Source organism: Lissotriton helveticus, chromosome 4_1 (assembly GCF_964261635.1).
Source record: "Lissotriton helveticus chromosome 4_1, aLisHel1.1, whole genome shotgun sequence".
Classification (NCBI taxonomy): domain Eukaryota; kingdom Metazoa; phylum Chordata; class Amphibia; order Caudata; family Salamandridae; genus Lissotriton; species Lissotriton helveticus.
In genome coordinates, this window is record NC_136063.1 from 4212014 (window position 1) to 4224103 (window position 12090).

The 12090-nt window shown below is 47.4% G+C and overlaps 1 protein-coding gene across 2 annotated transcripts in view; it reads left to right on the plus strand.

Annotated features, from left to right (window-relative positions):
- LOC144828274 (phospholipase A2 inhibitor and Ly6/PLAUR domain-containing protein-like) overlaps positions 1–5065 on the plus strand; it is a 230831-nt gene extending 225766 nt beyond the window's left edge. For both annotated transcript variants that reach the window (XM_078686353.1, XM_078686355.1), the window contains exon 7: positions 3824–5065. In XM_078686353.1, the coding sequence (XP_078542479.1) occupies positions 3824–3948 (125 nt within the window). In that variant the 3' untranslated portion in view covers positions 3949–5065. The remainder of the gene's footprint in view (positions 1–3823) is intronic.
- The last annotated feature ends 7025 nt before the right edge of the window (positions 5066–12090 follow it).

Genomic DNA, 12090 nt, shown 5'->3' on the forward strand with positions numbered 1-12090 from the left:
ATGCATTTTTAAGGGCCATAACATCAGCTCTATTCCAAGGAGTGTAAACCCAATTATGAATAAAATATCCTTTTGCATCTGTAGAAGTCTTATCATCACTTGTACATATTCCCTTAGGAGGAACATATAAAGGCGCGGCTTCCTGCATGGGTTTCATACTAATTACAACATTCTTATCTGTGTCAGGAGTAGAAGTTCGTGCCATTCTGATTTGGGATGTTGGTGCAGCTGCGTCTGCTGCCTTTTTCTCCTCTCGCAAACGGGCTGCGTCAACACCAGTTTAAACAAGCTTCTGATCGTGTCAGCCACCTGGGAAAAGACAAAAAGACCTTCACGTAGTTGTTTAGAATCAGTTGCTACATCATCGGACTCCATTTCAACCGAATATTTCCTGTACCGTTCAATAACCTCTGCGGCAAATGTATCGGTAAAACATATTTGCTCCCTTTCCTGACAATCTTTTATACTATCTAAAAGATCAGAAGCAGCTTTAGTACTAAGAACAGCTTTACGGGGAGCAGATCTAATCTGAGACGCACGCTCAGCAGATAAAATTGAGCGATTTTCTCGAGGTTTGTCCTGGTCTGTAGAAGAGTCCTCATCTGACTCATGAGGAGCAGAAGGAAGAGTATACAGAGGTGGACAACGATCTAATAAGAGAGAATCATCTTGGGGTTTATTAAGAATCGGATAAAGAGGTCTACGAACAGCGTATTGGCCAGTTACCTGCAAATGACGCTCCCTATCTTCCCTCTCTTTAATTTCTTTAATTTCCCTATTTTTCATTTCCAATGCTTTCGCATGAATGCTCTTACGTTGTTCTTTTTCCATCATGGCTTGCTCACGCTTCACACGCTCACACACTTCTTTCTCCCACATTTGCATACAGTCAGACATATCTTGCCTAGCCTTTCGCTTAAACATACGTTGTTCCACATACTGAATCTTTTGCAAATCAAATGACCCATGCATAGGCCAACGCAACTCAGGATATTTACGAGTGTATTTGTTCCATAACATGCTGTACATTATGGAAAAAATACCATACTTAATATACATGTCCCTATTAGTCGTCCCCTCCGGGGGGGGGCTGGTTGTGCTTCATCGAGTTACAAACTGGTACCTCTACAAAAGCATCACATCCTACGAAGTGTGCTGGAAACAGGCATGCCAAAAATAGAAGCAGAATATGCAGAATTATATTCATAGTAGCGCTTAAGGTACTGTTTGTACGTTGCGACGTTCAAACAAATTCAAATAGAGAACAATTACGTGCCTATATACATTGCAGATCATATATAATTTTCAAACATATACTAATATTGGCCAATCCTTCAAACAAAAGCTGCGGTAAGTGTTACTAAACTACCTTACCAATCCAAAGCATCAAAAACCAACACAAGTGCCGCAGAACGACTCTTATCAATCAAATGGTGTCCAGGTTCCAACTGTCAAGATCTCAAATCAACCAACTGGTCACTGCACGGCGAATCAACAGAAGAGATTTCAGTCGAGGACCAGCACCACCTGGATGGTCAGATCAGAAAGAAAGGAAAAATGCCGTGGTTGCCTAGACTCAGGTCTCCTCAGGCAACGATCGCGTCCAAAGCGAGATTCCAATCCTTCGTCTCGACCACTCCTTCGGGCATCTGAGTTGCCGATGACCCTCACGTTGAGTGACAATTTGTGGTGGTGAGCTTAGCAAGGCCTACCAGTGCAAGGGATTCGACTTTCTCTGCACAGAGACCTCAGACCAATAGGAAGAAGTTGGCACAGAAACTGGAATAGAAAATACAGAGTTTATTAAACCTCATGAGGTGGAACTATATTCACACAACACCCTTCGGTAGTGCATGAAGTAGCACACTGAATGGAAGGAGCTTGGTTCTTTTATACCCACACAGAGGCTCAAATGAAGGCGGTTTTTAGGTACATCTAAGGTCATACAGAAAATGCACAGTCAACAAGTGGGAGGAGATAACGGTTGCTAATTCTGGTGAACACATCCTGACATTTACAAACTATAACAGCTGCATGGACAGCTGCAAGCTCAACAGAGCATTTGTGAAGGTGGAAGATGCTAAATATAGTCAGTTTCTAGGCAGAAATCAAGAGCAGTTAACAGAAAGGAAGGACAGAGCACATGGCGAGCACATGGTAGCACATTGCAAACAAAATGGCTGACAGAAATACAAAATGGATTCCATGAAACAGACAAGAAAGTCTCTAAATGCAGGATGGCTTCCCCTAATGCTAACCTAATCACTGCCAAATTACAACATATAGGAAGTGGCAGGTGGTCAGGATGGGGATTAAACAGTGTTCCTAATACCAGTGGGACACTTTTGTGAGTCCAGCGAGCTACATACTCACCATGGCAGGTTCTGTAATTCACCACTGGACACTGACTCAACAGACAGCCAGCAACAATACCAAGAAAATAACTAATACTTACATTGTCATTATGTGTGAGTCCCAGCTGTTTTAGAGGACTGGTCCTCCCAGGTGATTCCATAAATATAGGGAAGGCTGTGCTACTTCTCTAGGGTGCAAAGTCCAGAAGGTCTCCACCAAATTTCAAGTTAGAGCCACAGGGCCCTCAGGAGTGCGTTGCTCTTGCTGTACCCCCTGCAGAAAGAAAGATGGTTCATATTTATTCGTACTTTGTACACTGGCAGCCTAGAGGACAGCAGTATAATGAAGCAAAAGGATGGATTTCTTTTGTGAACCCACACTGATGGGCTCATCACCAGGGTGAGGTAGCAGAAAAAAATATAAAAATAAAAGAGTTTTATTTTCTTTCATGAATGTGGTACAGATCATTATAACATTTGCGCAAAAACAAGTGAGCATTCTTGGGTTTTGGAAATCAGTTGAATTAACATGTAAAGTGTTCAAGATTAAGCGTAAAAGAAAAAAGAAATCAAAGATTTCAAAAACATTAAACAAATAAAATGATTCATTAGATAATCTCGCTAAAATAAGGTGGGTGATTGATATTTATTGTTGACACTGTACAGTTGAAATGATTACCTCTCCGTCAGGCCGACAGTGCCCTTTTCCATGCAGTGCTCTTAGGGGCATATTACCAACAACTAGCAATAATTTTTGTCTCTAACTTGTTTAGAGACAAAAATTATCGCCGCACATCGGCGATTTTTATCGCAGATAAACCTTGCTATTAGCAAGGTTTATCGCAAATGCGATAAAAAACGGCCGCAATGCATGAATATCGCTGAAAAGTCAGCGATATTCATGCATTATCGAGCAAATGCTCTTAGCCATGTTATCCACCTCCCATTGGATAACATGGCGAAGAACTGCTCAGGGCAGGTGTTAGCTTTTGGAGATATTCGCGCTTAGCGCGAATATCTCCAAAAGTTGGTAATAGGAGATAGCGATGTTAGCGACTGTTTCCAGTCGCTAACATCTTGGCACGCCCACTTTGCATGTCATTAGTGATAAATATCACTGACATGCAAAGCGGAGCCCAAGATGGTCGCTATCTCCTATTAGCTGTCACTAACTGGTGTTAGCGACAGCTTGGTAATAGGGAGATAATTTTATCTCCGCTTTCTTGGCTTTTAAAGCCAAAAAAGCGGAGATAAACCCCCTTGATAATATGCCCCTTAATTCCTACCATACACACATGTATAAACCTTTTGTGACAGTTTTCAATAACTACCAGTGTGTGTATTAGTGGCCGATCTGAGATCTTGGAAACCTTAGACCAGGAGGGGCATGATTTCTGTCTTAGATGGAGAAAAGGTTTATGTATCAGCTTTGCTAATGAGTGATTATTGTCTTTGTGTTTTTTCCACAGGTGGAACTTTGCGTTCGTATAGCATGAAAGCATGTGCTACTCAAGATTCCTGTGACTTATACTTTCCAGTGGCTACCGTATTCTATGGTTATCACTCACAGTGTGTACCTGCCCAGAAGCTGTGAGACCATTATTCACACCTCTGCTGCCGCCTCACGCCGCCTTAGTAGTAGTCAGTAGAAACATTCCTAGAGCTCTACCAGTACCTGCCATGAAGAGGAACACTGTAAGAAAGAAGCAGAAGAACTCATGTCAGCCTCCCTGGGACACCGAATACAAGGAAGCAAAGTGCGTTGCTCTGTTTATGCCGCCATGCTGTTTATGTACTACCGGCCTTTATATTCAGCCATATATAGCACCTGGGCGCCTCAGAGGGAATCTTCTCCTTGGTGCATTGAGCGACTGTAGCCCTGCCACTGCAACCAACCGAAGATACTGGCTTGGGATCAGATAAGATGCTCCTTCTGATGGGATACTAATGCTGACTTAATTTGTAACCACGGAGGAAACTGAATTCAACTCTTATCTCTCGATTTGAAATAACATCACCTGAATTATGATGGTTTTGTCAATGCATATCCTGCCGATAAATATAAATGCAGATATCAACTCCCTGTCTTGACTTGTGATACACAAAGAGTTTAACTTACTGGTGCATGCTCAAACAGTGGCTGATTTGTGAATGTCTGACTCCTTCAGATTATAACTTTCTTTCCTCCACTCAGCGATATTGATAATCAGCCTCTGGCGACTGTCCTTGAGTTCATCCTTCTTCTTCTTCTCCACATTGAAGGCCCTCGGTGACCACTCTCAGGAGGCTCCCAACTATCTAACCAGCTTCTGAAAGTGAGACCAGACCAGGTGCACCCGGACACTCCTGCTTTGTTCCTCTTTCTTAACCTTGGAGGTGACCACCTCTTTGAACATCAGATCATTGAAAATATCTACCACATTGCGTTGATGTCAAAACAGAAGAACGCAGAGTTATGAGTTCATATCCTCAATTTTAATGTAAACCTGTAAACTTGGGGATTTATAGAGCGCAATTGTTGCCCGAAGGCGTCCAAGCGCTAGGATAATCGTAACCTCCAGAGAACAGGGGAGGGGGGAGAAGACACCGGTTTATGCACTCTGTAATCCTGGGATTGATCTGCTTTGGGGTGTAGCAACCCCCATAGCATAAACATGTACACCAGCTTTATACTTTACATTGAACAAATGAATAAACTGTAGTTGACACTCCTGCGTCTACTATGGGTCTGTGTTTCTTGGATTGCTGTTGGCTGAGTTTTCAATGAGAGAGTTGATGTATAAAGAACTAAGGTAAATAGACATCTATATAGAAGAGTTTGTGTTAAAGACAGGATGAAACATGAATGCTATTAATGCTATGCCCGCAATAGAATGAAGACCCAGAGTCTTATATACGAGACCACAGATGGAACGCTAATTGACATTAAACCACAATGGATGCCATGACTGCCATCAATGCGAAGCCAATAGAGGATGGGTCGCAACAAAGTGAAGTTCAAGACGGTCTCTCAAGTGAATGGTGGACTTTAGGTTTGCCATGAACTTGACTCCATGACAGTGTTAGCAATCCTTGGAGTTTGCAACAAGTGAGTCCCAGTTTTGAAATCTAGGTGTACCGTTAGCTGATTAAGCCTTTGCGCTGGGATGCCTCGTCGCTGAGGCAGCCATGTGCATTATAAATCCTGTAATAAATAAATAAATAAATACATTTTGAAGCTGGTTCCCTAATTAAGGGCCAATTAGTATGGCAGTAAATCTGCATCATCCGGGCCGGCGGAAGCCACCGCCGGCCTGGAGGAAGCGGATTTACCGCCGCGGCCACAGAAAACACCCACCGCCAGATTAGGTTGGCGGTGGGATTGCGGTGGGACCAGCGGCGGACAGCAGGTCCGTCCGCCGCTGATCCGCGGGGTATGGAGGGCTATTTAGTGGCGGTGTATGCAAGACACCATCAGCCAAATTACGATGTGCATTCAAGTTCAAGTTCAGGGATTTATATAGCGCACTACTCACCCAGTGGGTCTCAAGGCGCTTGGGGAAGGGGGGTTCAATTTTTGTCGAATAGCCAGGTTTTGAGTTCTTTTCTGAAGGAGGTGTGGTTTTGAGTAAGGCGGAGGTGAGTGGGGAGGGAGTTCCAGGTCTTGGCCGCAAGGAAGGAGAAGGATCTGCCACCCATGGTGGATTTGCGGATGCGCGGTACTGCGGCGAGGGCTTGATTGGACGATCTAAGTTGGCGGGTGGGTGTGCAGAAGGACAGTCGAGTGTTGAGGCATTCGGGTCCTAGTTTGTAGAGGGCCGTGTGTGCGTGTGTGAGGAGGCAGAAAGTAATTCTATTGTTGACGGGAAGCCAGTGGAGGTCTTTTAGGTGTCCGGTGATGTGATCTTGGCGAGGGATGTCCAGTATGAGTCTCGCTGATGCGTTTTGTATGCGTTGGAGTTTTTTCTGTAATTTTGCTGTGATTCCGGCGTATAGTGTGTTACCATAATCCAGTCGACTCGTGACCAGAGCATGGGTGACAGTCTTTCTTGTTTCGAGGGGGATCCAGCGGAAGATCTTTTTGAGAATACGAAGTACGTTGAAGCAGGAGGATGAAACTGCGTTGACTTCTCTGGACATCGAGAGAGAGGAGTCCAGGATGAAGCCCAGGTTGCGTGCATGGTCTGTGGGTGTGGGTGCTGTGCCTAGAGTGGATGGCCACCAAGAGTCGTCCCAGGCAGAGGGGGAGGATCCTAGGATGAGCACCTCCGTTTTGTCTGAGTTGACTTTTAGGCGGCTATGTTTCATCCATTCGGCTACTTCTTTCATGCCTTCGTGAAGATTGGTTTTGGCGGTGTTAGGGTCTTTGGTGAGGGAAAGGATTAACTGGGTGTCGTCGGTGTAGGAGATGATGTTAAGCCTGTGTTGACGCGCGATGGAGGCGAGTGGACTCATGTAAACGTTGAAGAGGGTGGGACTGAGTGAAGATCCTTGTGGTACTCCGCAGATGACTTCAGTGGCCTCTGAGTTGAATGGGGGAAGTCGGACTCTTTGAGTTCTCCCGGCGAGGAATGAGATGATCCAGTCCAGGGCTTTTCCTTGTATGCCGATGTTGCTGAGGCGTTGTATAAGGGTGCTGTGGCAGACTGTGTCGAAGGCGACGGAGAGGTCGAGTAGGATGAGGGCCACTGTTTCTCCGTTGTCCAGTAGCGTTCGGATGTCGTCTGTAGCTGCGATGAGGGCGGTTTCGGTGCTGTGTTTGGCTCGGAAGCCGGTCTGTGTGGGGTCGAGGGAGTTGTTGGATTCAAGGAAGGCGGCGAGCTGGTTGTTGACGGCTTTCTCAATGACTTTTGCGGGGAAGGGGAGGAGGGATATGGGTCGGTAGTTTTTAAGTTCAGAGGGGTCTGCTGTGGGTTTCTTCAAGAGGGCGCTGAGTTCGGCGTGTTTCCAGCTTTCTGGGAAGGTGGCAGAGTTGAACGAGCAGTTTATGACATCACGGAGGTGGGGTGCGATGATGGAGTCAGCTTTGTTGAAGATGTGGTGGGGGCAGGGGTCGGTTGGCGAGCCAGAGTGGATTGAGTTCATTAGGCGGATGGTGTCTTCGGTGGTGATTGGGTTCCAGGCGTTGAGGTTGTTAGTTGGCGGTGTGGGATCTGAGGGGGGTGGGGAGGGATGTTCGCAGGGAGTGTTCTCGAAGCTGTTGTGAATGTTGGCAATTTTGTTGTAGAAGAAGGAGGATAACGCATCGCAAAGGTCTTGGGAGGGAGTGATGTCGTTAGATGCTGCGGCGGGGTTGGTGGATTCTTTGACGATGTTGAAAAGTTTCTTGCTGTTGTGGGCGTTGTTGTCGAGACGGTCTTTGAAAGCTGATTTCTTGGTGGATTGGATCAATTGGTGGTGTTTGCGGGTGGCCGCCTTGAGGGTGGCCATGTTGTCGGTGGTTGGGTTTTTTCTCCATGTTTTCTCTAGGGTGCGGCATAGCTTCTTGGATTTTTTAAGGTCATCATTGAACCAGGGGCCTTTTTGCTGCCTGAATTGATCTGGTGCTTTTTCAGGGGTGCTAATTCGTCAGCGCTGTGGGTGATCCATTGCTTGAGGTTGGTGGCCGCTTGGTTTGGGTCTAATGAGAGGGTGGGAGGGTTTTGGTTGAGTGATGTGAGGAGTTGGTCGGAGGTGATTTTGTTCCAGTTTCTTCGAGGAATAGGTTGTGGGCGGTTGTGGGTCAAGGTGGTTTTGTAGCTGAAGTGAATACAACTGTGGTCCGTACAATGGAGAGCTGTGGTGCGGTCGAAGGAGATGTGCTTGCTGGAGGTGAAGATAGGGTCGAGCGTGTGTCCGGCTACATGGGTGGGGGTGTCCACAAGTTGTTTGAGTCCGAGATTGGCCAGGTTGTCCAGAAGGGAGTTGGTGTTGCTGTCATGTTTGTTGTCAAGGTGGAAGTTGAGGTCTCCTAATAGAATGTAGTTCTCGGAGGCGAGGGCATGTGGGCTGACGAAGTCGGTGATGTCATCGTTGAATTGAGTGCGGGTTCCTGGAGGCCTGTAGATGAGGGTGCCTCTGAGTGTGGACCTAGGGTCGGTGTGGATCTGGAAGTGGAGATGTTCGGTGGTTGTAAGATTGTCGTCGGAGCTGGTCGTTATTTTGATGGTGTTCTTATGGACGATGGCGATGCCTCCTCCTGTTGGACGGTGCGGTCTTTTCGGATGATCTTGTAGGCATCCGGTATGGCTATGGCGATGTCGGGTGCTGATGATGCGTTCATCCATGTTTCTGTAAGGAAGGCGATGTCCGGTGATGCAGTGTCGAGTAGGTCCCAGAGTTCAGTGGAGTGTCTGTGGATCGAGCGGGTGTTTAGTAGGATGCACTTCAGGTGGTTAGAGTCGGAGCTATGTTTGGAGGAAGTGGATTTGGAGGGGGTCCTGAAGCAGGAGAACTTGCAGGTGTGACAGGCGAATGGGCGGTGGGTACGTCCTGGGGTGGCTTCGCAGCATTGTGGTGTGCGTCCGGGGTTGAGGGCGAGGAGAGTTGCAGCATCATATGTGAGTTTAGTGGGCTGGGTACGGCGGGGGCCAGGGGGTCTGGCGCTGGGCGCGGTCCAGGCGCGGACGGGCGTAGACGGGCTTACCTTTGGCGCACCTTCGGCGCGCATGGGGCGCGACCGCTGCGCGTGAACGCTGCGCGTAGGTGCATCAGACATAAGTGGAGAAGTGGAGGGGGGGCGGAGCGTGGGAGGGGGAGCTGGGAGGCGGGAGCGTAGGGGGAGGGACGGGCTGCAGGCACAACAAAATGGTCGAAACAACAACAGGACAACAGGACGCTATGGGCGCAATTAGGCAGCGATTGTGCTCAGGAGCCAATGCAGGTAAAGCGAACTCGCGGTGGAGCACACGGGCACCATTTCAATAAAATAAAATATCAAAGCAATGCAGAGCGTTCACAATTTAAATATACTAAACAATCAGAGCAATGCGGAGCGCTACGCAACAGACCAGATGCAAATTCAGATAAATTAAATTAAAGGTATGGCAGTGGGGGGGGGCAGCGCTACGATACCAGTATCAGCGCTACGGGGACAGGAGGAAGGGTGGAGCGACCGCTTCACAAGGAGTCAGGCTGGTCACAGAGAATCCCCAGCCCGGCCGTTTCTGGTGTCTAGTGGGTGGGAGGGGGAGCTGGGAGGCGGGAGCATAGGGGGAGGGACGGGCTGCAGGCACAACAAAATGGTCGAAACAACAACAGGACAACAGGACGCTATGGGCGCAATCAGGCAGCGATTGTGCTCAGGAGGCAATGCGGGTAATGCGAACTCGCGGTGGAGCACACGGGCACAATTTCAATAAAATAAAATATCAAAGCAATGCGGAGCGTTCACAATTTAAATATACTAAAGAATCAGAGCAATGCGGAGCGCTACGCAACAGACCAGATGCAAATTCAGATAAATTAAATTAAAGGTATAGCAGTGGGGGGGGAGCAGCGCTACGATACCAGTATCAGCGCTACGGGGACAGGAGGAAGGGTGGAGCGACCGCTTCACAAGGAGTCAGGCTGGTCACAGAGAATCCCCAGCCGGGCCGTTTCTGGTGTCTAGTGGGTGGGAGGGGGAGCTGGGAGGCGGGAGCGTATGGGGAGGGACGGGCTGCAGGCACAACAAAATGGTCGAAACAACAACAGGACAACAGGACGCTATGGGCGCAATCAGGCAGCGATTGTGCTCAGAAGGCAATGCGGGTAATGCGAACGCGCGGTGGAGCACACGGGCACAATTTCAATAAAATAAAATATCAAAGCAATGCGGAGCGTTCACAATTTAAATATACTAAACAATCAGAGCAATGCGGAGCGCTACGCAACAGACCAGATGCAAATTCAGATAAATTAAATTAAAGGTATGGCAGTGGGGGGGGGGAGCAGCGCTGCGATACCAGTATCAGCGCTACGGGGACAGGAGGAAGGGTGGAGCGACCGCTTCACAAGGAGTCAGGCTGGTCACCTCCAGTCAGGCTGCATTGAAACATGCTTTTCCACGGCGGCTTTTTTGCCATGGAAAAGCATGTGGTCTTTGGTGGTTGGGGGCCCGTTGCGGGCCCCCAGGGTGTTGGGGGGTGGGGGTGCACATGGGGGGGTACCTATGGTACCCCCCAGCATTTACATGCAGAAAGCGGTAGGCACCGCGCGATGCCTGCCGCTTTGTGCATGTAAAAACCTTGCGGCGGGTGCTGCTTCAAGCAGCACCCGCCGCAATGTTAAAGATACGGGATGTGACTGCCAGGGTGGCGGTCACATCCTAATTGCACCGGAGGGACCGCCGCTGCCCCTGCGGACGGTCCCTCCACCTTGGGGGTGGCGGACGGATGCAGGTCCGTCCGCCATCCTAATAGGCCCCTAAGTCTTTAAAACATATCTTAAATCTCCTCATCATGATTCAGGATAAAACAAGAATTTACTAGGTCTGATGGTGACCCAGATGTCTCATAACAACGTTCTCATATACATTTGGTCAGGAGCCTCCCTTAGGCTTCAGAAACTTCAAATAACAGGAAGGTGGGAAAATAATTCCAAATATAAGTGGCGTAAGAATATCAACTAACCCTTGCAAGCTATACCACTCTGACCTCTAGCTGACCTTTGATACTGTTGATGAACTTTTCTTCGCACATTGTCATTTGCATAACGGAAATCCTCATCTCCTTTCTACCCAATCTGCATCAATGCATTCAAATGGACTCTTAAGATTACCAGTCCTCACTGTCAGATATGGAGCACTCCTAGGGCTACATTAACCCACAATGGCAATTAATCTGATCATGGAGGCCTTAGGAGTATTACTGTCCATCATATTATTTGTACCCTTATATGATGCAATCATAGCTCAAATGAACATCAGCAGCTGATATAAGATATTACCTGGGCCATTGTCTCATCATGGATATACAGTTTATTACAACTTTATACCAACTCTGAGACATCATTTATGGAAAAGCAGCAACACCTTGAAGACTTTCTAAACTACACGCAGCAATAGCCTTTCCTCCCCACAAGTGTCAGGTCCCTTGGTCTGTGTATCTCACCAAGAATCTGCAGGAAGAAGAGAATAAGATGCTCCAGACTGTGTTATGTCAATGGTCTCATGCACTACATCAAATCTATCTTCTCAATCTCATGCACGCTGGTTTCTTGCCCCCACATTTACTAATCTAAAATATGTCTTCAACATGGAGACCTTGATGATAACCCTCCCCTAGCCCCTCACACACTTGGCAATCCACACTGGTTCCATTCATGATGTGCATAAAATGTGCATCTCTCTGTCTTTTCTCATCCTTACAAACTAACACAACTTCCTGGCTGAAAAAAGGCACCTTGTGTAGCAGAATCCTATCCACCTGCAGCACACCCTGCTTCTACTGGAGATTCACAACGCAAATACAGAGGAAGATAGTTCTATTCCCTTTGCTGTTGTTCTTTTTCCTATGTTTTTTGGAGGTGAATAGATTGATCTATACCATTGGTGTCCTATACCTCATTTCAACTCACAGATCCCGGAAGTCAGATTCTGGTCTTTCAGCTTGAAAATCTCCTGCAGTCCGTTATGTCAAACCTGAGAAGGAGGGCGTTAGCATACCTGGGGAGACCACCGAGAGCTTTCTCACTTGTACATCTCTAAATAAATCCAAAGTGAGTATATAGTACAGTATTATAATAGTCATAACAACTACACATGATCGATGGGTGAACTGCATCACCAGATCTTGTA